The sequence below is a fragment of the Salvelinus namaycush genome, chromosome 26, assembly GCF_016432855.1.
Source record: "Salvelinus namaycush isolate Seneca chromosome 26, SaNama_1.0, whole genome shotgun sequence".
Lineage (NCBI taxonomy): Eukaryota > Metazoa > Chordata > Actinopteri > Salmoniformes > Salmonidae > Salvelinus > Salvelinus namaycush.
Genome location: NC_052332.1, coordinates 26,217,721 through 26,245,662, shown reverse-complemented (window position 1 = coordinate 26,245,662; position 27,942 = coordinate 26,217,721). Strand labels below are relative to the sequence as shown.

Genomic DNA, 27,942 nt, shown 5'->3' with positions numbered 1-27,942 from the left:
CAGAACCTTGATGGAGAAATGGGCTAGTGACTAAAATGTTGTGACAATCCTAATAAAATAATACATTGCATGGCAGTCTTATGTTTATCAATACAGTTATCAGGAAACAGCTCTATATGTATTGTGATTAGTGGCATTGCCATTTAACCCAATACTATTACCATTGCAAAACACTATACAGTGTGTGTTTGGGACTGTTACCCATGAAGACCATTAGAGACCATAACATTGAAGCCATCAGAAATGCTGTAGCCTAATGGTTTGCTTGTTCACAAGGACTGGTCTAACAGTAACGAATCCAGAATTTTTTCAAAGGGAATAAACCACATACAAAGGGGCCATTTCCTGGACACAGATTAAGCGTAAAAGAAGGATAAACTGAATTGTTTTCATGGAGGACTGGCTTGAATTGTGACGATGACTGCAATGTATTTTCATCATAAGCCAAATCTATTGGTTTTCTACCCAAAGTTGCAAAGGAAATGTTGTGATATACAGTATTTAATAAACACAAGAGACCAGCAAAATGAATAAAAGGGTGTGGCGGGATAGCAGGAACCACAGCATCTAGTGGTCAAATCCCTATACTTTCATACTACTTTATGTGAAATGATGCAAGTGACTTTAATAACTAATTCCTCTGAACAGAGGAGAAAAACATGACCAGATTCACAATGAATACATTACATATTATGGAGAAGCAATACTCCATGCTGCAGCGTGATACTACTTGTCAATCATAGAAAACTGATACTGTACACTGGTCATTGGAGTGGGATTGGCATGGGGTGTGGGGTGTCAATGGGTGGCTTTTGGCATTTTGGGGGGATTCCTCATGTCTTACTCATCAGTAGAAGTTAGGTCCAAATCGGATGTTGCGTACTATTATTATTGAAAATTATATATTTTTTATTTAACAAGGCAAGTCAGTTAAGAACAAATTCTTATTTACAATGACGGCCTACTCCGGCCAAACCTGGGGGACGCTGGGCCAATTGTGCACCGCCCTATGGCACTCCCAATCACGTCCGGATGTGATACAGCCTGGATTCGATGCAGTGCCTTAGACCGCTTCGCCACTCTGAATCCTATACATTTAAATGGCCAATTTGGGTGCAATCAATTTGCTTAATTGCTCTGCAATCAAATTACATTTCAACAAGATAATGTTTCAGGAATGCTAATCTTACCTGTTTCTAACTACAGAAACGATTTCAAGAACAATCTGAGATGGTGGGTATCATGGCTTGCTGAAATGACATGGAGCAAATCTGTAGTAAAACAAGCTTATATTTTGGGTTCTAATGGGGTACGACAGTTAACTTATCAATGCCTCATGGGATTAGTTGATGTTCTTCAAGAATCAATGGGAATATTTAATTCATTTAAAAGTTTAAAAAATTGATGTAGCAATCACAGATGACCCCTTTAAGGCAATATCAACTGTGCTGCACCATATATTTTTTTGCGGTTGCTATCTTTGTCTTGACCTGTTTACCTCGCTGTAGGAAGACTGATGCTAATTAGTCTTCAGTGTAATGTGCAGGCCGTTCTGCTGCCTGACTCTGCTCTGCCCTGCCTGTCTTACTACTGGGATTTGTGCTGAGGAGGAGAGAGTCTCACGCTGTGTCAGTTACAGCACAGAGTCTCTAAAGCAGGAGGAGTTCTCGGGGGCTTACCCCGACCTTTGCCTCTAAGGTCGTGTCCCTGTTTCACACCCCCACTGAGTCACCAAGCTAACGGACACATGCTGCTTCCTGTCCCGCTTCCTCCTGTACCACAACCTTCCTCCCTGCCTCCATCTCTTCCTCCTGTACCACAACCTTCCTCCCTGCCTCCATCTCTTCCTCCTGTACCACAACCTTCCTCCCTGCCTCCATCTCTTCCTCCTGTACCACAACCTTCCTCCCTGCCTCCATCTCTTCCTCCTGTACCACAACCTTCCTCCCTGCCTCCATCTCTTCCTCCTGTACCACAACCTTCCTCCCTGCCTCCATCTCTTCCTCCTGTACCACAACCTTCCTCCCTGCCTCCATTTACATTTACATTTAAGTCATTTAGCAGACGCTCTTATCCAGAGCGACTTACAAATTGGAAAGTTCATACATATTCATCCTGGTCCCCCCGTGGGAATTGAACCCTGGTCCCCCCGTGGGAATTGAACCCACAACCCTGGCGTTGCAAGCGCCATGCTCTACCAACTGAGCCACACGGGACCACTCCATCTCTTCCTCCTGTACCACAACCTTCCTCCCTGCCTCCATCTCTTCCTCCTGTACCACAACCTTCCTCCCTGCCTCCATCTCTTCCTCATGTACCACAACCTTCCTCCCTGCCTCTAAGAGTGCAAGGGTGATGTCATTATAAAGAGGACGATCTGTGTGCCTGCAAAAAAATCTTCTCCAACATATTGGAAGACATCTGGTTGTGTACATGCATCATGCTAGTTGTAGGCAAATGCATCACACCACTAAGGGTGTTACGAGCCATTACGCTAGACTAATGAGTGTGGATAGCTCAGTGCATGTCAAATGCGTCTTCCTAAAATCGGTGAATTCTGCTGGTAGTCATAATGGCCACTGTCTTTATTGCTACCAGTCATCCAAGAGAAAAATGGAGGAAATGCAAATGTTACAGGCGTCACAATGGTTTCACAAGCCGAAAGATGACCCCTAGCCCTGGTTAATGTAGCTAAGGCAGATTGATGGGGGAGTAAGCATTAACCTGGACATATATGTTCTATTCTGTAGTTATTACAGCAAGCTTCTCATCTCCTCAAGCACCAGTGGTCATCCTTCGGTTCATGAAAGCACAGATTATTAGAGTTTAATCAGTGGATTTCTGATTAAAGATCAAATTCTCATCACATTCATGCAACAATGGAAAGAAAAACACCTTCCATCACTGATAATTGAAATTCATCAAGGGAAAGTTACATGGGGACATTAGCAGTGTATGTGTCTTCTCATTAATTAGGTGCACAGGGAAGGGGTTGGCATTGATGCTTAATTGGCAGATGTGTAATGCTTTGATAGATAAAAAGTAGGGCAGAATTGATCAAGAGGTCTTTGGTTTCTCTAAAGAGACCATGCTGAGTTTCTGTAGGCTAGTGCACTATATTAACTTATTTTGGCCTTATCATCATGCTGTTCAGCTAAAGATCTAAAAGAGAAATTAAAATCTTGACAACGGTGTTGTAACTGGCTATATAAATTGAAATATAGCGTTACAGACAAATGTACATTATGTGACATTATCTAATCAGTCATTGCTCGATGGGAAATCAAAATGTGTAGCTGTGGTATGAATTTCACTTATCAAATGAGGGAGTGAAATTTTTAGTCACATCATTGAGTCAAAAAGACAAGCTCTCATTTGCATGCACACACCATATCTGTAGCTACATGTTAGGCGAAGACTTACTTTCGAGCTCTATTGCATTGTGTCGACACAAACAGGAAAAAAAGGAAACATAAAATAGACAAAATAATTATTACAACATCAGATAAATGTGTCCAGATGGCAGGATCAGTCTCCTGCTCAGGCCTGGGTACTGCAACCCCAATCCCACTGCTGACATTTTGAATAACAACAATAACACATAAAAATCACAACACTAACATCAACTTCAGACCATCATCACTATCACCATCAGCAGCACCTCACAGCTATGCCTCACCTCAGGCCATCACAGATGGAATCATCGGGTTTAAAACTTCAATTTTCCTGTCACATTATTCTGGTCCGGCCCCTGCTAGCTACTCCCCGAGGTCCTGTCCTAACCCTCCAGCCGGCCAAGCTTATCAGGCATGCAGTACTGTATGTAAGACCAGCCTCACTGAGAGAACCAATGACCAGACAGGCAGCCGTGGCAGGCTGACAAGTTCTCTAGCTAACATTTACCTAGGTTTTCCCCAGGATCACACCATTGAAAAAGCCTCACTTCAGAAGAACAAAGTTACCTCCTCCTCCCCTCAGATCTGTCCCCTACATTGGTGGAAGATCTTACAGGGTGATTGATCCAGCTCAGGCATAGGAACTATTCTTACTTTTCCCACCGCAATTGCCTCAAGACAGGTCACTGACCCCTCTCCAGCCCTCCACTTGAGGGATGAGCGTGCTCCCAGGCAGACCCTGTATGTGGCCACTGACTCATCCCAACACACGGTGTGAGTACATCCACTCAGGCAACCCACACTTGGAGCTGAACCCTGCAGCTGAGGCCACAGGCATCACTTGACTTAGCACACACCAGGAGGTGCTCTCTGAACCACAACTTCTCTGCTAAGACCGACTCCCTCTTAATACAGCTTACTGAGCCTGTACAAAGGGGGAGATGGATATGCCCTTGAACAAAGTGGTGGAAGTGGCGTTTTACAGCTGAATCTGGTCCTGTGGAGATTCTGCCTAAACTCTGAGGGTTTCCTATTATTTGCTCGTCCTAGAGAAGAGGAGGTCGACATGATATGCTGTCATTACCACAAATAGCCTGAGGACATAATAACCCTGCCCGAGCAACTATGACAGAAGCCTATAAAACAGCTGCATTTTGGATGGGGGTTGCAGAAGCCAATACTCCCTTTCAAGAATCAAATATTTTAATGTCGTCATTGCATATCATTTTTTTTATCATGAGCAAATTAAAAGCTGCACACAGGAGACCACACAGTTCAGTTAACACAGATAAAACATACAACACAGAAAAATATATCAAAACAAAGAACAGTTTCACTAGAGCATATGAATATAATCTGACCCTAATCATAATAATAATTTCAACCAAACCTGATCTCAAAAAGAAGAAATATCTCATTGAGTTTCATATGATAGTCAGTCGCTTAGTTAAAAGGTGGGAAATAGTGGTAAAAGTAGGCTTAGGTTTATAAAAAGTGAAGAACATTAACATCAATAGGGTTTTGGAGATAGAGAGCAGAGACTGTCTAAGAGACTCCCTGACAAGTAACTGACTGATCATACAGGACTAAAGGAACCACACGGATGTGTAGGCCAAGAGGTCAGCATGACATCTGACTCCGATCTTAGATACACAACAGTCATGTTGACATGCAATAGAACTGGCAGGCCCTTACATCATGGTGATGCGGGATGAGATAGGGGGTGGGCAGAGAGAAGTTTTCCTGTCATCACTGAGAAGGCAGGAGAATGAAAATGGTCCCCAAGAGTTTAGTTTAGGTTGTGGTTAAAATGGTTTAGAGTTGTTTTGAAGATACTGGATTGCACAAGCAGTAATTAAATGCAGATAAGTTATCTGCAATTGAGAGAGAGCTCCCAGTCCTTTTACATTCTTCTGATCTAATAAGTACATTTCTTTCAATAAAAAGATTGAATGACTACTATTCCTACCACATTTGAGCTAGTAACACCACTATGACACCATTATATTATAACATAGAATTTAACAGTTAGTATCAGAATTCTCTTGCTACCAAGTCAACTTTGATGTTAAATAATTGACCTATGAGGGTTGGTTTCTAGACATTCTTGTGAATACTAATATAGCTAGCATGACTGCTACTATAATTAATTCCTTCTCAAGAGCTGTTAGGGCACTACTGACATGTTTTGGGACTAAATATTTCCCGACTCCATTCCAACTTATCAATATTACAAAACAATGGGGTGAAATGAGAAACAACAAAAGAAAAAAGGTCAACATTCCACATTGTAAATACAGATTTGGGCTACAGGTGTCAAACAATTCAGATCTCAGGTTCGTATTAGTATCTATGATACTGTATGTAGGACAAAGTGTGGGACTGTAGATACCAGTGTGTAATAAGTATTTACCACACTGCCAGCAGCGTTTCAGGCAGGGTACCTACTGATGAATGGCTTGGAGGAATTTCCTCTGGTGCTTCCTGACTCTGGCATGGTCCATCTTCCTCACGAGTTTGGTGTTCTTGTAGATGAGCCAGGTCTCCCTCAGTACATTTGCAGCTGTGTTTTTCACCTGGCACACAAAGAGTAGGGTTAGAAACACTGTTCACGGTAAACAAAATACTACTCATGTAATCGAAAACATACTGTACTCATTTTCAACCATGCTTGGTCTTCCTGAAATAGAACACAACGGAGAAACGGGGGAGCTGAGATTATTCTTTCAAATGTTTACACTTAAAACGACATGCAAGTGAAGTATTTACTCACTCTTTTTGTCAGCTGGGTGTCCATCATAAAATTATGAACATGTTTTTCAGCTTTGGTTAACTCCAGTTTCTTTGCAACCACAGCCACTACCAAGGCTGTGCAGCCGGCTCCCTGGGAGGAACAACAAACAGACTGTTACAGGTTGCCTGTATTTAGTCAGTTCAATTTACCTTATTGGAATAATAGGAAATTATGCTATAAACAAAAAGGAAATCACAGATTCTGACTTCTGATATCCTCTGAATATGAATGTATCCACACTGCCACCCCACCAGAGATTTAAAAAATAAATATTGGCAGGTTTAAAAAAAGTCATAAGACACATAAGGGCTGGATTTAAAGATAAAACCTCATAAGCAGCACTGCAAAAGAGAGCACAGCTGTGGCATGAGAATGTAATATCATTTCTGCAGTAGGGCTCACCATAATACCAGTGAGGAGACAGACTCCTTTTCCACAGTAAGTGTTGGGTACCATATCCCCATATCCAATGGTTAGAAAAGTGATTGATATCAACCACATGGCTCCTAGAAAGTTGCTGGTTATGTCCATGTTGTCATGGTATCTGGAATGGAAGGTTCCAGATAAGTGTCAGACTGGAGTCAGCTTGCCAAATACTTAAACGTCTTATACATTATGGAAACATCTGTGCCTAATTCATGTGCAATATAAATAAGGTGTAAACAGATTGTCATATCTTCTAACAATATGTAAACTATGGGCCATGATTGTCTATCCCTTGACATTTCCATGCAGAGAATCAGAATTAAATGCAAAATGGTGGTATTGCTGGGAATGTGTGAGGGAGCACTACATCTGGATGGAAGCCTAAAGTATGACGCATAACGAGTTAACGCCTGTTTCCCCAGCAAACCATGAAGCCTTATTTATGGTTCATGCAGTGTTTTGTGCAGCATAGCGTGACAGCGATAGGGCAGCAGGTCCAGACCTCTCGCAGGCCCTCACGGTCCACGCAGCGATGATCCACAACGAGATGGTAAAGACCAGCAACACGGTGCCAGGGCAGATGGTCATCAGGGTCTTCATGACGAAGCGTGTGTTGAAGTTGATCTTGTTAAGCGCCCCGATGCTGCGGGACGAGGCGTCTGTGAAGAGCTTGCTGTGGAGCAGCATGACTCGGGCGATGAGATACAGCCGTAAGAACATGGGAATGGACAGGATGATGTCCACGTCTGCGTCCGTCTTGGACGGGGTGTAGGAGAAGGCCAGGCGCGCTGTCCAGGTGAAGGTGTAGTTCCCTGGGATGGGGTGGATGGCGCACACCAGGATCTCCAGGCAGATGAAGAAGATCCGCTCGTAGGTCATGGCTATCCTCCAGTCATCTGCTGCATTGTCCACCATGAATAACTGAATAACAACATGGATGGAGGGTGAGAGGGAAGCTGACAGAGGTTACTGAACAAGCTCTGGTTAGATGCAGCCTTGCATTTTAATCATGGTGGCATCAGACTAAATTGATCAAAACCATAAACTTTACTACCACACTCAGTCAATGGAAATTCAATAACTCAAGTTTCTGTCATGGCTGATTGGCATTCAGTGATTCCAATTATTAACTGTCAGCGTTCGCTACACTCTTCACAACATCTGTCACACAAGTCAATGGAACCTCCTGCATGTGGCTATCATTTCCGATTCCAATGCATTAGACTGATGAGAACATCTGCCACCTCCCACATTAGTATAGGTCTCGTATTGCCTGGCCACAGAGCAGAAGATAGGCCACTCTACTGGGAGCTTCGATGTGGACGGATTTCAACACCTTTAATGATTCTCCTCTATTCTAACTCTTACACACTCACTCATGCATGCTGTACCCCTTATCCATCTCATCCTTTCCCACTTTTCTCCCCTGACACACCCTTCATCTCTCTCACTCCAATCTAAAGCTCTCCACCATGCTAGATTACGGAGACGTAATTTATAGATCGGCAGGTAAGGGTGTCTGGAGCGGCTAGAGGTTCTTTACCTTTCGGCCATCAGATTTGCCACCAATGCTCCTTATAGGACACATCACTGCACTCTATACTCCTCTGTAAACTGGTCATCTCTGTATACCCGTCACAAGACCCACTAGTTGATGCTTATTTATAAAACCCTCTTAGGCCTCACTCCCCCCTATCTGAGATATCTACGGCAGCCCTCATCCTCCACATACAACACCCGTTCTGCCAGTCATATTCTGTTAAAGGTCCCCAAAGTACACACATCCCTGGGTCGATTCTCTTTTCAGTTCGCTGCAGCTAGCGACTGGAACGAGCTGCAAAAAACACTTAAACTGGACAGTTTTATCTCCATCTCTTCATTCAAAGACTTAATCATGGACACTCTTACTGACAGTTGTGGCTGCTTCGGGTGATGTATTGTTATCTCTACCTTCTTGCCTTTGTGCTGTTGTCTATGTCCAATAATGTTTTTACCATGTTTTGTGCTGCTACCATGTTGTGTTGCTACCATGTTGTTGTCATGTGGTGTTGCTACCATGCTTTATTGTCATGTGTTGCTGCCATGCTATGTTGTTGTGTTAGGTCTCTCTTTATGTAGTGTTGTGTTGTCTCTCTTGCCATGATGTGTGTTTTGTCCTATATTTTTAATCCCAGCACCCATCCCCGCAGGCCTTTTGGTAGGTCGTCATTGTAAATATGAATTTGTTCGTAACTGACGTGCCTATATAAATAAATAAAAATATATTTTTTAAAACAGTCCCACGATTCAAAGCTTCCATCTACCCTGAACTAATGACCTTATTGCCCCATACCAACAGATCCACCTACCTCTCGGTGCCATTCAGTCAGAGTGATCTCTGACTGTGTTTGTGATCTAGATAAACTACTACTACCCTCCGTCTCTAGGTATGGCGTTCCCTTCTGCCCCTCATCCTTTTAAATACTTCTTTGCAGATGGACTAAATGCAATCGAGCCTCTCTAATGTTCCTCTCTAGAGTTGTCAAATTATTCCCCTCTCTGACACGCAATGCCGATAGTCCAAAATATACACTCAGCCGCTCCCTCCCTGCACTCAATCACCTCGATTTTTGGGTTGTGTATGGGGCCGTCACAACTGGCGGGAGATATTTCACAAAACGTTGCCGTCAACAAATTTCAGAGAGCTTTCTTTCACTAGGGTATATCCATCGTGCCTATATGCCATTCAATATGAAGGAAAATACAACAAATGACAAACCACATTTTAACTGAAGCCATCATATGATGCTTTGTGATTAAATGAATGGTGCTGCGTCTAGAGACATCTGGCCCTCCGGTGTGTGGGGAATAAGATTATGCAAATATGTTTTTGATCTTTCTTCTGACTTTTCAAACAGCGTTTTCTTTCTGGTTCTGTTTGAGTATCTGTAATTGGTCCTGTAAAGTATGTGCTTCTCATGGCTCCTCTCTATGCAACACATTAGTGATCTGAACCACTAAATAAGAATTAAAGAACATTTTAAATTCAGGATTAATTAATATCAAACAAAAAAAGAAGAAGTCTGAAATCCATCACATATCAGCCAAATGTGTTAGCAGATCAGTCAAAAACATCAGAATGTTTAATCATTCAGATTTCCTGATGAACACAAAAAATTGGGAGATAAATAAGTGAAGTCGCACATTATGACTTGACATCCTGCCAATTAACCCCCATTTAGTATAACTCCGGGATCCTTGATGGTGGAAAAAAGTGCTGTCCCATTCCTGGATGCGTAAATGGGATCGATGAGATGTATTTAGAGATAATAATACATGACAAAATCTTGAATCTTGAATCATTCAACTATCTATATATATATATATATATATATATATATATATATATATATATATATATATTCCACTGCCAAAGAAAGCTTTTATTCCACATCTTTAGCTCAAGGACACCCTGAAAATAACAAATGTACACCTCCAGGAATTTGCGTTATAGTGCCACCCACACCAGACACACACACACACCCGCGTGCACTGCACATACTACAGCCCTCCAATCCCACAGGCACACTGACACTACAGCCACCTACACCACATTGCCACACAAAGAACATTCCACTTGAACATCCGGGCAAATTTCACACTCTCATTAAAGCTAACCTGCAGGCCAAACGCTTCCCACAGACAGCTACAGGAAATTCCAAGCAGTTACGTGTACAAAACACTCCCACGCAACATCTCTACCCAATTCATTCATCAAAGCAACACATTTAAAGGTTCCCCCACAAAGATCATTTTAAAGCACACAACTAAAGAACCTTTTGCCCATACGTAACAACATCTAGCTCCTTGAGAGCACTGACATCTGTCAGACTGAGGCTGAGAGACGCTGTAACACTAACCAGGTTCTCTGTTGGTATAGCCCTGCTTGTTAAGCCGTTCCAAGTGAATGTAATTTAGACATGGAAACGCAAGCTGTTACTCCAATGTGTTGTGACAGACGCTATCTTACTCACAGACCTAAGCCATCAAAACAGCTCAAACACAATATCGTCTGCACACAGCACAAAAAGCTCTCATTTTAATAAATAATAATGGCAACAACTTCATGTGACAAAAGTGTTTTGAAAGTTTGTTGCTTTAAAACAATTGTAATTAAACATTTAAAACTCGGTTACATAAGGAAAGCCTACTTGGTTGGTAAAAGCAATTATGGTAATGGAGGACCTGAAATACAATACTCGAGCTCTTTACCTCTCAGCATTAAATATTCCATGCCAGTAGCAGAAGCACTAGTTATGAGAGGGGGGTGGTGTATAACTTACATCTGCAGCTGATAACCTGGAATTATGTATGTGGCATAAGGGACAGCATTCATGTCTCTTTCTACAGTATATCATATGCACATAATTGATAACTTGTCCAGGTTATATCCTGCTAGAATAAACTAGATTGAAGGGGTTTATGGCTTACGAAGTTTAAAAGACCCTCAATGCTACAACAATAGTCCGTCCTATGATCCATGGCCTAATAAAGAGCATACCAGAGAAGGGCCAGAGAGGGACAGAGGAATAGAAAAGCCCCGTTGATGAGCCAAACAAACTCTCAGGTCACTCAGCTCAAATCCTGCAGGGCTAAGAGTCATTTCACCCACATGGACCAGTGGACCACACACACAAAAGCACATTAGAAAATTATATTTATAGGAGAGGGCAACAAAGCACACATGCACGCGCACACACACACACACACACACACACACACACACACACACACACACACACACACACACACACACACACACACACACACACACACACACACACACACACACACACACACACATTGTATAACAGAGAGAAAGAGCGGTGTCGCTACACATGGTGTCCTACAAGCCGAGCCCATGCAATGTACAATGGTGGTTGGAAACAGAGAGCCAGAGTGACCGATTCTAACCAAGGCCAATCGCTCTTTAAATATAGCCTCCTGCCACAGTCCAGTGGCTGCTCTCAGACGGATGACTTGTCATCTGATGGATACAAATAGTGTTTAATCATTAAGGGAGCATTCCTCTGCTCATCATGGGGAAGTTTCACCCGTGCCGGCCAAGGTGAGCCTGTGCCACTGTGCTGACATTTTTGCCCAGACGACACCATTAAGGAGGCCCTGAGGTCATCCCATTCCTCAGTCGGTCTTCTTTCCTATAGAAGTGGTGTAATTTGGGGGTCGGAATACAATGCACATTTGTATCCTATTTCTCCCAAACCTTCAGTACACGTCTTCCAACATACAGTATGTCAGGTAGACATACTGTATACAGTATATAACTCACACACTTTGTTTGTATTGCATATTTGAAATATTTACCTGAGTACCTTACCACCCCACTAAATGTAATAGTAAAAGGTTGCAATAAAGGGATAAACCGATTAATTACAGATTAATTTTTGACATTTTATTTGGATACCAAATTAACAAAGTAGTAAAAACATGCTTTTAACCAGATTTTCAAAAGCTTTAAATTGGAATTTAGAGAAATATAATCTCTATTGTTCTCTGTAAAATGTTCAATGTTGATTGTATGAATCTGAAACTTGTTGATTCATTGAATAACTTATGCAACTAATGAATTATGTTGTTAGATGTTTAAATGAACACTTTACCTATCTTTATTTGGGCAAAATAACAGGCGTCTCAGTATCAAGTGTCAATCATTGAGATATATAGGGATATCTAGATGGAAATCATTTGTTTTGTTATAGACATTGCCATTGAGGGCTTCCACCATTTAAAAGTAGTCAACTGGGTGGGGATTCCTATGAGTTGGGAGAAATCAGCCAATGAAGAATAAGAAAATGGAATACTTTAAAATAGGGGTTGGAACCGGTTTAGGGAACAGAACCGAAAACCAGAAAATAACTACATTTTTAGAGGAACAGAATCAGAACCACAAATCAAAATTATATATACTTCCGGAACAGAACCATTATTTTAAAAGCATGGGAACTGGTTAATAACGTTATTTTATGTCCCAGGCATTTTTTTCCAGTCCCACAAAAAATGCAACAAAGCGCCAAGGCAAAGCCCTCACTCTGTCACGCAGAAACGTATTCTTGTGTCTGCCTACCTGCCGACTGAAAATCTTTGGCTGTGTGTGTGTGTGTGTGTAGGCAACCCACCCCTCCCCTCTGAAGCATAGTCTAGTAGCCTACTGACGTTACAAGCGTGATTCAGAAATTAGGGGGAAAGATTTTTTATTAGAGAAGAATGGATTAACCTTTCAATGCTAGTTAAGGATACTATAGACACCACGTTTCATATTGGATTTATTAGCTACTAAAAGGTAAGACGTGTTTTTATTTTAATTCTGGTGCCGCTCTGCATACACAAGCTTATTAGCTAGCTAAACTCAGCAAAAAAATAAACGTCCCTTTTTCAGTACCCTGTCTTTCAAAGATAATTCGTAAAAATCCAAATAACTTTAAAGATCTTCATTGTAAAGTGTTTAAACACTGTTTCCCATGCTTGTTCAATGAACCATAAACAATTAATGAACATGCACCTGTGGAACGGTCGTTAAGACACTAACAGCTTACAGACGGTTGGCAATTTAAGGTCACAGTTATGAAAATCTAGGACACCAAAGAGGCCTTTCTAATGACTCTGAAGAACAACAAAAGAAAGATGCCCAGGGTCCCTGCTCATCTGCGTTAACGTGCCTTAGGCATGCTGCAAGGAGGCATGAGGACTGCAGATGTGGCCAGGGCAATAAATTGCAATGACCATACTCTGAGACGCCTAAGACAGAGCTACAGGGAGACAGGACGGACAGCTGATCGTCCTCACAGTGGCAGACCACGTGTAACAACACCTGCACAGGATCGGTACATCCGAACATCACACCTGTGGGACAGGTACAGGATGGCAACAACAACTGCCCGAGTACACCAGGAATGCACAATCCCTCCATCAGTGCTCAGACTGTCCGCAATAGGCTGAGAGAGGCAGGACTGAGGGCTTGTAGGCCTGTTGTAACGCAGGTCCTCACCAGACATCACCGGCAACAACGTCGCCTATGGGCACAAACCCACCGTCGCTGGACCAGACAGGACTAGCAAAAAGTGCTCTTCACTGACGAGTCGCGGTTTTGTCTCACCAGGGGTGATGGTCGGATTTGTGTTTATCTTCGAAGGAATGAGTGTTACACTGAGGCCTGTACCTTGGAGCGGGATCGATTTGGAGGTGGATGTCTTCCCTGTAACCCATAGCATTGAGATTGCCTGCAATGACAAGAAGCTCAGTCCGATGATGCTGTGACACACTGCCCCAGACCATGGCACACTGCCCCGGACCCTCCACCTCCAAATCGATCCTGCTCCAAGGTACAGGCCTCGGTGTAATGCTCAGATAGATAAACGCGAATCCGACCATCACCCCTGGTGAGACAAAACCGCGACTCATCTGGGGCAGTGTGTCTCACAGCATCATCGGACTGAGCTTCTTGTCATTGCAGGCAATCTCAACGCTATGCGTTACAGGGAAGACATCCTCCTCCCTCATGTGGTACCCTTCCTGCAGGCTCATCCTGAGATGACCCTCCAGCATGACAATGCCACCAGCCATTCTGCTCTTTCTGTGCGTGATTTCCTGCAAGACATGAATGTCAGTGTTCTGCCATGGCCAGCAAAGAGCCCGGATCTCAATCCCATTGAGCACGTCTGGGACCTGTTGGATCAGAGGGTGAGGGCTAGGGCCATTCCCCCCAGAAATGTCCAGGAACTTGAAGGTGTCTTGGTGGAAGTGTGGGGTAACATCTCACAACAATAACTGGCAAATCTGGTGCAGTCCATGAGGAGGAGATGCACTGCAGTACTTAATGCAGCTGGTGGCCACACCAGATACTGACTGTTAGTTTTGATTTTGACCCCCCCTTTGTTCAGGGACACATTATTCCATTTCTGTTAGTCACATGTCTGTGGAACTTGTTCAGTTTGTCTCAGTTGTTGAGTCTTGTTATGTTCATACAAATATTTACACATGTTAAGTTTGCTGAAAATGAACACAGTTGACAGTGAGAGGACATTTATTTATTTTTTGCTGAGTTTACCTAGCTAGTTGGTTCAACGTTAAGCCAGCTCTGAAGTTCAAAGATACAGAACTGGTCCTCAGTAGGTATAATTATGTGGGCCTAATTCATATAAGATGCCCAGCGCTTCAAGCCAAGCCGCCTCCTCCACCCTCTGTTGCTCTCTCGTCTGTCCAATGCATGTAAATAGCTTGCCCCCTCCAAAGCAAGCTGCTCTATCGGAAGTAATTTAATGTGGAGCTAAATGTTTTTAATAAAAAATATTTCAGAGGTTTAAAAAGGAACAGAAAGGAATTATATAAACCAATAATTTTGATTCCAACTCCTGCTTTAAAATGTAGATAGCTTCAATGGTGCTGCCCATGCTGCCACAGATGCTATAATGGCACAGATACAAAGATGAGTCTTCTATCTATCTCTGTGGCCTGTTGTTCACACGTGTATCTGCCCTCTTATTGGCTAGAATGGTCCCACCTGATCTTGCCTCCTCCCATCTACGTTCCATCTCTAAGGACATATATTTACATTGTTAGAGCGGTCACTCAAATATCTTGTCAATATAATAGACAATCTTTGCTTTAGTTTGTAAACCAAGGAGTAAGTTCATATCCAGGAGCCAAGATTTATACCAGGATATTGGTCCCAAGATCCAGGCCCATGAGAACATGACAAGTTAAAGACTGAATTTATGTGGTCTTGAGTGGTCTCAAGATCACGACCACTGGATAAAGAGTCCATGGGCCCTTTCTTCAATTGTAAGAAACTCAAGTAGAGTAAAGTAGAGCACAGTACAGTAGAGTACAGTACGAGTACAATAAATTAGAGCACAATGTAGTGGAGCACACTACACTACAGTACAGTAGGTTACAGTAAAGCACAGTACAGTAGAAACCATAGAGTAGGGTACAGTAGAGTACAGTATAGCACATTATAGATGTCAATATGTTTTGGCCAAATAGATGTCAATGTTTGAGCTGTTGGATGGTTGGAGCCCCACTGCTGGCTATGCATCTCAATACTCTACACCTTTTCCTGAAGTGTGCACTTGTCCACTACACACATGGTGGTCCTCTGTAGATCAGTTGGTAGAGCATGCAACTTTAAATTGGAGACAGCACAGGCACTTCATTGAGGCTGTCAACAGAATCCATCATCTCTATGGTGTCAATTGTTTCGAATGTAACCATTTCATTTTGGACAATTTTGTCTTATTTTGGACATTAAAGAATCCCTATAGCTAACATACGGCTGGTGATCTTTAATTTGAAAAGATGTACAGTGCATTCGGAAAGTATTCAGACCCCTTGACTTTTTCTACATTTTGTTACGTTACAGCTTTATTCTAAAATTGATTAAATTCTTTTTTTCCTCATCAATCTACACACAATCCCTAATAATGACAAAGCAAAAACTGTTTTTTATAAATTATAAAATAAAAAGCAGAAATACTTTTATTTACATAGGTATTCAGACCCTTTGCTATGAGACTCGAAATTGAGCTGAGGTGCATCCTGTTTCCAATGATCATCCTTGAGATGTTTCTGTCACGTTCCTGACCTGTTTTCTGTTAGTTTTGTATGTGTTAGTTGGTCAGGACGTGAGTTTGGGTGGGCAGTCTATGTTTTGTGTTTCTATGTTGGTTTAATGGGTACCTGATATGGTTCTCAATTAGAGGCAGGTGGTTTTCATCTCCTCTGATTGAGAATCATATTAAGGTAGGTGGTGTCACATTGTTTGTTTGTGGGTGGTTGTCTCCTGTGTCAGTGTCTGTATGTTACGCCACACGGGACTGTTTCGGTATCGTTCGTTCGTTCGTTTTGTATGTAGTCTGTTTCCTGTTCATGCGTTCTTCACGTTATATGTAAGTTCGTGTCCAGGTCTGTCTACATCGTTTATTTGTTTTGTAGTTTATCAAGTGTATTTCGTTTCGTCTTCGTCTTGTTTAATAAATCATTATGTCACATAACCACGCTGCATTTTGGTCGAATCACTACTCCTCCTCTTCGTATGAAGAGGAGGAGGAATATCGTTACAGTTTCTACAACTTGATTGGAGTCCACCTGTGGTAAATTCAATTGATTGGACATGATTCGGAAAGGCACACACCTGTCTATAAGGTCTCACAGTTGACAGTGCATGTCAGAGCAAAAACCAAGCCATGAGGTCGAAAGAATTGTCATAGAGCTCTGAGACAGGATTGTGTCAAGGCGCAGATCTGGGGAAGGGTACCAAAAGTCCCCAAGAACACAGTGGCCTCCATCATTATTAAATGGAAGAAGTTTGGAACCACCAAGACTCTTCCTAGAGCTGGCCACCCGGCCAAACTGAGCAATTGGGGGAGAAGGGCCTTAGTCAGGGAGGTGACCAAGAACCAGATGGTCACTCTGGCAGAGCTCCAGACTTCCTTTGTGGGGATGGGAGGATCTTCCAGAAGGACGACCATCTCTGCAGCACTCAACCAATCAGGCCTTTATGGTAGAGTGGCCAGACAGAAGCCACTCTTCAGTAAAAGGCACATGACAGCCCGCTTGGAGTTTGTCAAAAGGCAACGAGGACTCTCAGACCATGAGAAACAAGATTCTCTGGTCCAATGAAACCAAGATTGAACTCTTTGGCTTGAATGCCAAGCATCACATCTGGAGGAAACTTGGCACCATCCCTACGGTGAAGCATGGTAGTGGCAGCATCATGCTGTGGGGATGTTTTTCAGCGGCAGGGACTGGGAGACTAGTCAGGCTTGAGGGAAAGATGAACAGAGCAAAGTCCAGAGAGATCCTTGATGAAAACCTGCTCCAGAGCGCTCAGGACCTCAGACTGGGGCGAAGGTTCACCTTCCAACAGGACAACGACCCTAAGCACACAGCCAAGACAACGCTGGAGTGGATTCGGGACAAGTCTATGAATGTACTTGAGTGACCCAGCCAGAGCCCAGACTTGAACCTGATCGAACATCTCTGGAGAGACCTGAAAATAGCTGTGCAGTGACGCTCCCCATCCAACCTGACAGAGCTTGAGAGGATCTGCAGAGAAGAATGGGAGAAACTACCCAAATACAGGTGTGCCAAGCTTGTAGCGCCATACCCAAGTAGACTTGAGGCTGTAATCGCTGCCAAAGGTGCTTCAACAAATTACTAAGTAAAGGGTCTGAATACTTATGTAAATGTGTGTTTTTAATTTTTTTTATACATTTGCAAAAAATGGGTATTGTGTGTAGATTGTTGAGGAAATAAAAATGCTTAAATCAATTTTAGAATAAGGATGTAACGTAACAAAATGTGGAAAAAGTCCAGGGGTCTCAATACTTTCAGAATGCAGTGTACAGCAAACATATTTGAGTCCTAAAATCATACTTTACATATTTCTTGATATACAGTTGAAGTCGGAAGTTACATAACCTTAGGTTGGAGTCATTAAAACTCGTTTTTCAACCACTCTACAAATTTCTTGTTAACAAACTATAGTTTTGGCAAGTCGGTTAGGACATCTACTTTGTGCATGACACTAGTAATTTTTCCAACAACAGTTTATAGACAGATTATTTCACTGTATCACAATTCCAGTGGGTCAGAAGTTTACATACACTATGTTGACTGTGCTTTTAAACAGCTTGGAAAATTCCAGAAAATTATGTCATGGCTTTAGAAGCTTCTGATAGGCTAATTGACATCATTTGAATCAATTGGAGGTGTACCTGTGGATGTATTTCAAGGCCTACCTTCAAACTCAGTGCCTCTTTGCTTGACATCATGGGAAAATCAAAAGAAATCTACCATAAATTATAGACCTCCACAAGTCTGGTTCATCCTTGGGAGCAATTTCCAAATGGCTGAAGGTACCACATTCATCTGTACAAACAATAGTACGCAAGTATAAACACCATGGGACCAGACAGCCGTCATACCGCTCAGGAAGGAGACGCGTTCTGTCTCCTAGAGATGAACGTACTTTGGTGCGAAAAGTGCAAATCAATCCCTTGTGAAGATGCTGGGGAAAACAGGTACAAAAATATCTATATCCACAGTAAAACGAGTCCTATATCGACATAACCTGAAAGGCCGCTCAGCAAGGAAGAAGCCACTGCTCCAAAACTGCCATAACAAAGCCAGACTACGGTTTGCCACTGCACATGGGGACAAAGATCGTACTTGTTGGGGAAATGTCCTCTGGTCTGATGAAACAAAAATAGAACTGTTTGGCCATAATGACCATCGTTATGTTTGAAGGGAAAAGGGGGAGGCTTGCAAGCCGAAGAACACCATCCCAACCGTGAAGCATGGGGGTGGCAGCATCATGTCGTGGGGGTGCTTTGCTGCAGGAGGGACTGGTGCACTTCACAAAATAGATGGCATCATGAGGATGGAAAATTATGTGGATATATTGAAGCAACATCTCAAGACATCAGTCGGGAAGTTAAAGCTTGGTCGCAAATGGGTCTTCCAAATGGACAATGACCCCAAGCATATGTCCAAAGTTGTGACAAAATGGCTTAAGAACAACAAAGTCAAGGTATTGGAGTGGCCATCACAAAGCCCTGACCTCAATTTTTTTTCTATAGAACATTTGTGGGCAGAACTGAAAAAGCGTGTGTGAGCAAGGAGGCCTACAAACCTGACTCGGTTACACCAGCTCTGTCAGGAGGAATGGGCCAAAATTCATCCAACTTATTGTGGGAAGCTTGTGGAAGGCTAGCCAAAACGTTTGACCCACGTTAAACAATTTAAAGGCAATGCTACCAAATACTAATTGAGTGTATGTAAACTTCTGACCCACTGGGAATGTGATCAAAGAAATAAAAGCTGAAATAAATCATTCTCTGTACTATTATTCTAACATTTCACATTCTTAAAATAAAGTGGTGATCCTAACTGACCTAAAACAGGGAATTTTTAGTAGGACTAAATGTCAGGAATTGTGAAAAACTGAGTATAAATGCATTTGGCTAAGGTGTATGTAAACTTCCGACTTCAACTGTATTAGATATTTGGTAGTGACCCCTCTTAAAAACACATTAAGATTCATCCAATTTGCTCATTTATTTTCTAAAAATGTTTGCAGACCGACTACTCACCATGTGGCCATAATGGAGAGGGTTGCAATCCCATCTCCTTGTGATGTTTGTAGTGTTGTCTCTTCAGGCACATTCATTCTACTGTCTTTTAAAGTGTGTGCTTCGGTAGTGACATCCAAAGTGGAGACAGCATTTTTCAGCGATGTTTTTGAAAAATTAAATAAACAAAATGAATAATTAGATCAGTATCTTTCAGTGTAATCATAGATAAACTCAAGATGTTCTATTAAAATAAGTGTTAAAAAGAATCACTGATTGCTTTATTTTCAAACATTAAGTTTTTGGAGTCACGGATTGGGACAGCCACCTCTCAATAGAAATAGGTGTATAAACACTGACTTTGAACTATATTAATTTAACAATATGTTTGTTATTGCCTTGGATAGAACTAGAACATATCATGGTGTAAATAAATGTTCTAAGTTTGGAGACGTAACTGTTTTTTTAAATAGTTTTTTGGGGGGTGGGACAGCAATATACACCACTTACATTGAATCACCGATATACTGTATAATAATAATAATTAGGTGGGTGCTTATATTTGTCCAATTTCACACACGTACAACTGTGTATTATACACATGTGTGAATTGGTAATGTGTTTTTTGCATATCCCAACTCCCCAAGACACCCTCGGAGAGTGATGTCATGGCCAGGGTCAGCCATTATCAACAGCGACCCTGGAGCAATTAGGGTTAAGTGCCTTGCTCAAGGGCAAATCAACGAGCAACCTTTCGATTAATGACGCAACACTCTAACTGCTAGGCTACCTGCCACTCCTATAGGAGTTCAAGCAGCCTGGGTTGGTTACTGGTTTCAGAATGCTCAATATAACTAATGGAGTCCAGCTCAATATTTAATCTGTGTAATGTGGAGATAGGAACATATATCTTGTAACTGAGACAAACAAATCGCTCAATCTCATTAGGGAATTAGGTTGAGAGGTTCAGCCCAATAAGAAATGAATGCAATGGTTTATTTATGATATCAAAGTGAGGCACTAAGAGGCCACTTTGCTGAGTAAATCTCAAGCTATAGGTTACATTTTCTTTACATCTGAAATCAAGTGAATACTTGATAACATAGTTTCTCTAAGTGTAGCATTCAATTGAAATTCAAAAATATGCACCACTATATGAAAAGAGAATGTCATAAGTAAATCTCTCTTTGTTTGGATTGCTCTAGCTGGAGACATGTTTCTCATATAAATTATATAACATCTATGTTTCTGATCATATATAGTGCATGGGGTAGCAAACATGATCAACCCGTTCAGACAGAGAGACAGAGTACAGTTGAAGTCGGAAGTTTACATATACTTAGGTTGGAGTCATTAAAACTTGTTTTTCAACCACTCCACAAATTTCTTGTTAACAAACTATAGTTTTGGCAAGTCGGTTAGGACATCTACTTTGTGCATGACACAAGTCATTTTTCCAAGAATTGTTTACAGACAGATTATTTAACTTATAATTCACTGTATCACAATTCCAGTGGGTCAGAAGTTTACATACACTATGTTGACTGTGCTTTTAAACAGCTTGGAAAATTCCAGAAAATTATGTCATGGCTTTAGAAGCTTCTGATAGGCTAATTGACATTATTTGAGCCAATTGGAGGTGTACCTGTGGATGTATTTCAAGGCCTACCTTCAAACTCAGTGCCTCTTTGCTTGACATCATGGGAAAATCAAAAGAATTCAGCCAAGACCTCAGAATTTTTTTGTTGTTGACCTCCACAAGTCTGGTTCATCATTGGGAGCAATTTTCAAATGCCTGAAGGTACCACATTCATCTGTACAAACAATAGTACGCAAGTATAAACACCATGGGACCACACAGCCATCATACCGCTCAGGAAGGAGACGCGTTCTGTCTCCTAGAGATGAATGTACTTTGGTGCGAAAAGTGCAAATCAAGTGCAAATCAATCCCAGAACAACAGCAAAGGACCTTGTGAAGATGCTGGAGGCAACATGTGCAAAAGTATCTATATCCACAGTAAAACGAGTCCTATATCGACATAACCTGAAAGGCCGCTTAGCAAGGAAGAAGCCACTGCTCCAAAACTGCCATAACAAAGCCAGACTACGGTTTGCCACTGCACATGGGGACAAAGATCGTACTTGTTGGGGAAATGTCCTCTGGTCTGATGAAACAAAAATAGAACTGTTTGGCCATAATGACCATCGTTATGTTTGAAGGGAAAAGGGGGAGGCTTGCAAGCCGAAGAACACCATCCCAACCGTGAAGCATGGGGGTGGCAGCATCATGTCGTGGGGGTGCTTTGCTGCAGGAGGGACTGGTGCACTTCACAAAATAGATGGCATCATGAGGATGGAAAATTATGTGGATATATTGAAGCAACATCTCAAGACATCAGTCGGGAAGTTAAAGCTTGGTCGCAAATGGGTCTTCCAAATGGACAATGACCCCAAGCATACTTCCAAAGTTGTGGCAAAATGGCTTAAGGACAACAAAGTCAAGGTATTGGAGTGGCCATCACAAAGCCCTGACCTCAATCCGATAGAAAATTTGTGGGCAGAACTGAAAAAGCTTGTGCGAGCAAGGAGGCCTACAAACATGATTCAGTTACACCAGCTCTGTCAGGAGGAATTGGCCAAAATTCATCCAACTTATTGTGGGAAGCTTGTGGAAGGCTACCCAAAACGTTTGACCCAAGTTAAACAATTTAAAGGCAATGCTACCAAATACTAATTGAGTGTATGTAAACTTCTGACCCACTGGGAATGTGATCAAAGAAATAAAAGCTGAAATAAATATTTCTCTCAACTATTATTCTGACATTTCACATTCTTAAAATAAAGTGGTGATTCTAACTGACCTAAGAGAGGGAATTTTTACTAGGATTAAATGTCAGAAATGGTGAAAAACTGAGTTTAAATGTATTTGGCTAAGGTGTATGTAAACTTCCGACTTCAACTGTATCTGTGCCCTTGAAAGCCTGTTTGTTCAGTGAAAGCATTGAGGTCACCAGCCAGCAATGGCTATCTGATTCCAGTCTGGCGTCTCAGGTTGAGGACAGATTTCACTGTGAGTAACGCATAGCATCTCCTGAAGTAACACAATGGTGTCTCTAATACACACACAGGACACACACACACACACTAAGCTAGGCAAGGCTGACTTTAGTCACGACAGATCGACAGCTGGGACTCAACCTATTATTATGACAACCAATTGAAGGAAGGGTAGATTTCTGTGATTACATAAAACTGTACATGGCCATTGTATTTGCCTTTACATAAAAGCCTCTTGGCAAATAAACATTAACTCAAGGAGAAACCAAAGTCACATTTCAAAGTGTCCCTCACAGTCCTTTTAAAGTATCAAACATCTTAGAGAGAGCAAACGACATGCTTCGAGCATTTCTCTTGATAATATGAATCCTTAATAGTGACAGTGACAAATCTAAATCAGAGTACAAACCCAGCTTCCAAGCTGAGCTAAGTACACACACCACCCTAGTCGGCTGCCTGCCACCAGAGGAAACAAAGGACACAATTATTATAGATTACTAGCTGTCACCAAAAGACATATGACATCTGTATCATACCTTGCACAGATTGTATTACCTGAAATAGCATATCCTACAACATTTGTCGATGCTTGCTGACGTTTAAATCCAGAATAGTGGATAGAAAAACAGAGGATGGCTTCTAATTGCATAGAGAAGTCTGGAGGGTCTCTGAACCTTGAGACATCACACTGAGAAGATGGAGTGAAATCCTTTTAAATGTACCATGTCACCAATCCTTGCCATCATGTACAAGGTGTGTCCCCTAAGCCTGCCTGTGACAGTCTGTGTCCAAGAGATGTCCTCTGACTGACCTTGGGACATTTCAGACACTGAAAACAAAAGGGGTGTCCCTGTACTGTCAAAGCAGCCCAGAAAGGTGTGGAAGTCAACTCTTTCCTGCTTATACAGTTGGGACAAGTAGATGACTTTCAAGAAGCTAGTGTAGAGTGTGGGCACCTCTCTTCAGTCTGAACTATGCATCTATATTTGACAGACATCTGTGAGTACAGATGGATGCGCATGCATAATCTATCTCACTGAGGATGGAAAATAGCCCATACAAAGAGCAGGATAGGGTGCAAGCTCTGCGCTAGAGCAATATACCAATACTACTACTACTGATACAGCTGCAAGCAGCAATAAAAGAGCCATTGAGGGGAGCCACAACCTGGGTGACTAGGGATAGTGTTGAGTAATAATATAGCTGCAAACAGTAGATATGGAATTTAAGTGAGAATCACTAGCCAAGGTGAGAATAGCGATATTGAGTCATATACCAGTCTGAATAAGACTGAAGGATATGAAAATCTAATAACTGAATGTAAACTACACGTATCAGTCTGAAGTTTCTAATATAAACAAACATATTGCAACCCATTTTACTTTGAAAATAATATCACTGAGCCAAAACAACCCTCAGCATATTTGTGCTTTTCTATAACCACAATAGTCATTCACAATACTGCCTTCCCTTTGATGTTGTCAGGAAAATTGTTTGATTCATGAAATCTCAAACTGGTGTCTAGAAATACAAAGGGCTGACAACTAAGTAAGAACCATGGAAATCATCCATCTTGGAAGTTTACACTTCACACTATAGAGAACCATTTCTGAGGAAATGTAAATGGTTTTGTTATGAATCAAAATATGGTAATGATCAATACATGTTTCTATCATCCCATGCAGAAAAGAAAGCTTTACAGTAGGCCATTTGAAAGGTAGACATGTTTTACTGTTGAGCAATTTCAATGATTGACATCCCTCTGGGTGCTTTAAAATCCTAATTATAAACTGGTTGGTTCGAGCCCTGAATGCTGATTGGCTGACAGCCGTGGTATATCAGACCGTATACCACGGGTATGACAAAATATTTATTTTACTGCTCGAATTAAGTTGGTAACCAGTTTATAATAGCAATAAGGCACCTCAGGGGTTTGTGGTAAATGCGTTGTGCGTAAGAACAGCCCTTAGGCGTGGTATATTGGCCATATACCACACCTCCTTAGTCATTATTGCTTAAATATACATTTAGGCTAATGGATACAGGCAATTAGCCTAGTGGGATTCGAACTCGGGACCTACCAGTTACTAGCCCAACACTTTAACCGCTAGGCTACCTCCCGCCCAATGCAGCCTCAGCAAGGTTAAAGAAAATGCCTGGCATTGGCAAATACATTTCTTCTCTGGTCAATTTCATTCACGTGGAGAAACATAATGGATTCCTGAACAGACTATACCTCTTGATGAGGAACACCATTGAGGGCGCACCATTTAATTTTTTTTATAACATGGTTCTACAACAAAGACATAAGTGCTGAATTGCAGGAAGAAAACTCATAAGTGATTCAACAATGCTTTGACGCAAGGTCATAAAATGTAGTTTTGTCCAAGTGCTGGAACTATTCAATGAAGCTGACAATCCAGACCAGTTAACCGCTGGAGGTTTGGAAGATGCAGGACACAATCTTGAGATGCAAGTGCCAGCCACTATCATAGTAAAATATTGATATGGCTAAGAGTGGGAAAGGAATGACATTCCATAAGAGCAAAATAAAAATGCATTATTTGTTTATAAAGTCTTCAATGACAAGAAAAATATAAACAATGGAGCAATAGTGTTTTGGTTATGATAAGGTAAGACACTTTTCCTGACCTCATGAAGGTGTTTATAAATCCTATACTTCAAGAGCTATATTTTAGTACTTTAAATCACCAGAAGTCTTAAAGCTTTACAGCTTAAGTTTTCAAGGTATGGGTCAAGATGTCAGTAAAATGATTTCATGCCATAATTAGATTATGTCACCCGTTAAAGAGGAAATGTAGGCCTACTTAATCTGGAAATAATCCACTTCATTTCAGAGTAATTGCACTCATTGAAGTCACTGAAGGCACTGCACTAAACCTGTATATAAGACCTGTATATAAGACCTGTATATAAGACCTGTATATAAGACCTGTATATAAACTGTATTCTCATGTTTCTTTCCTTTTTTTCTTTCACGTTTCACATGTTTTCATCCCATCTACATTACTACCTTTATTGTGCATTGTTGGGAAAGAGCTCGCTAATTAAGCATTTAACTGTACTCTTTTATACCTGCTGTATCCTGTGCATGTGACAATAACACTTGAAACTTAAGTCGGTTGAGCACATCAATGTCTTGAATACAATTATTCTGCAAACTCGCACGCATACTAACAGGCAATGACAGCACTGTGCACTTAAATAGCAAATGTGTAATAACACGTATGGCACTATTATAACCATAGTTAATGTCTGGGGATGTGAATGACAATGGCGTGAAAAATAACCATGTTACCTGAATCTCCCTTGCGTGGTATATGATAACCAGACCAAGAAGAATGATTGTAGAAAGGCTTATCAGGCATTTTAGAGCTAATGAATACAAGGACTCCTGCAAAAAGAAAAATAGCAATATTAATACAACAACACATGTAATCATACAACAAACAGTAGTAATCTTTAAAAAAAGAAAACAAAAGAAGCTATATTAGTAAACCCTGTCTAAATGCTCTTTACGCTTGGGATACCATGTGTCACTATGTCAATGGAGCATGTAAGACTACCTGGACTAAATGATCGAGAGCCTATCCAGCCATGTAAGGTATAGCTGATTGCATGGTTTACGGGATACATCTTCAGTCTTCACTACCTAAATATTTGATTTGTAAATAAAACAAGGCGACTATACTACTACTGGTTTAATGCACTTTAAAATCAAACTTTCTGTTTTTCCTGGTCCACTCAACATGCCAGTCAATTAATTTGCCCGACCTAGATATTACTGCACGGTACCGGGATTGAGTTGAATACGTACCTTTCCATATGCCCCCCATGAGAGTTCAGTCTCTATAACCATAACAACGATCCCAAACATCCCAAAGATCAAAGCATAGTCGCTGAGGCGCTTCCTTTTCTCAAACAAGGCCCTTCTATGTCCAAGCTTTTGCCCAATGTTCTGGTTCTTCTTTTTACCCGATTTACTGCCACTGTTGTTACATCCACCCCCTCCGTCTCCCGATGCGTAAGGCATCAGGGTGGTCGAATTGTTCTCCGGTTTAGATGCTAGGGTGTCCGACGCATCTGCGGTGGAAATTGGTTGTAAAGGCTGGGACTCTGAATCAAACTCGTGTAGGTTTCTGCGGGACGAGCTCAAGTTGCTCAGCGGCCGCATTACGCCGCCGTTGTATCTGCAGCTGCTCATGGCTATTTCGTTATACGAGTTACTCTCTTTGTGGCTGCTGCTCGGGCTGCCCCGCTGCCGATTGTGGCAGTGCTGATGGTGGTGATGTCTGGATGAACTACCATGACTGGAGGGCTTGAACTCACAGACGCTAAATTGACAACCTTGTCTCGAAGACGTTACGGATGGCGTCCTTAAAGTTCCTTGAGTGGTCGCCGACGTCCCGCGAAAAACTAGGCTTTTTCTTGCATCACAGGTACAGTTCTTGCAGGTGCAGCATTGGTTGCGCTGCTTAGTGAAGCGTTCCTCTCGTCCGCAGTAGTGCTGATACTTACAGTGATGCTGGAACTGCTGCTCTTGAAATAAATCGTTCTTCAACTGCAATGGGGTTTCCATGTCAGTGCTGCTGTTTAAAGCAGCAGTCGAGTACCACCATGCACCCGCCGAAGGGCGTTGTGGTGGGTAAAGGAGGACAGCTACAGAGCAAGATTAGACCCATTTCGGCTCCTGTAGAATGTAAGCGATGCCTCGGATTGGATAGACAGAACCAACACAACTGTTTTGACGTCATTGAAAAGGTTGCAACATCTTTTCGAATGTTCACCCAAGGATGTAGCTTAAAATCGTTTTTCCATCATCCAATATTCTTCTGGTTTAAAATGCCTTTTATCAGCATGCACTATTTTAGGCTGGTATTGAAGGTAAGAGATAATAATCATGAAAACAAGTTGTGTGCATTTTATGTAGCCTAGCCTACTGACACAGATAAGTCACCAGAGGATTTTGGCGGTGTGGGTTTGAATGGGCTCATTGGCTGCCGCACTGACTACCGCAGTCGAAAGCACGTCACGGCTCTATAAAGATGTTGATGGTAAACACGCAACGTCAACACCATAGGAACAAAAGAAATGTCACCATGAATGACCCATGCCAA

At 41.8% G+C, this 27,942-nt stretch overlaps 1 protein-coding gene across 1 annotated transcript in view; it reads right to left on the bottom strand.

The window, feature by feature from the left end:
- LOC120021303 (small conductance calcium-activated potassium channel protein 2-like) overlaps positions 1-27,053 on the bottom strand; it is a 33,982-nt gene extending 6,929 nt beyond the window's left edge. Inside the window, exons 1-6 of the mRNA XM_038965003.1 lie at positions 26,643-27,053; positions 26,124-26,219; positions 7,118-7,536; positions 6,592-6,733; positions 6,169-6,279; positions 5,844-5,971 (exon numbers count right to left, since the gene is read on the bottom strand). Of these exons, the coding sequence (XP_038820931.1) occupies positions 5,844-5,971; positions 6,169-6,279; positions 6,592-6,733; positions 7,118-7,536; positions 26,124-26,219; positions 26,643-27,029 (1,283 nt within the window). The 5' untranslated portion in view covers positions 27,030-27,053. The remainder of the gene's footprint in view (positions 1-5,843; positions 5,972-6,168; positions 6,280-6,591; positions 6,734-7,117; positions 7,537-26,123; positions 26,220-26,642) is intronic.
- Positions 27,054-27,942: the final 889 nt, after the last annotated feature.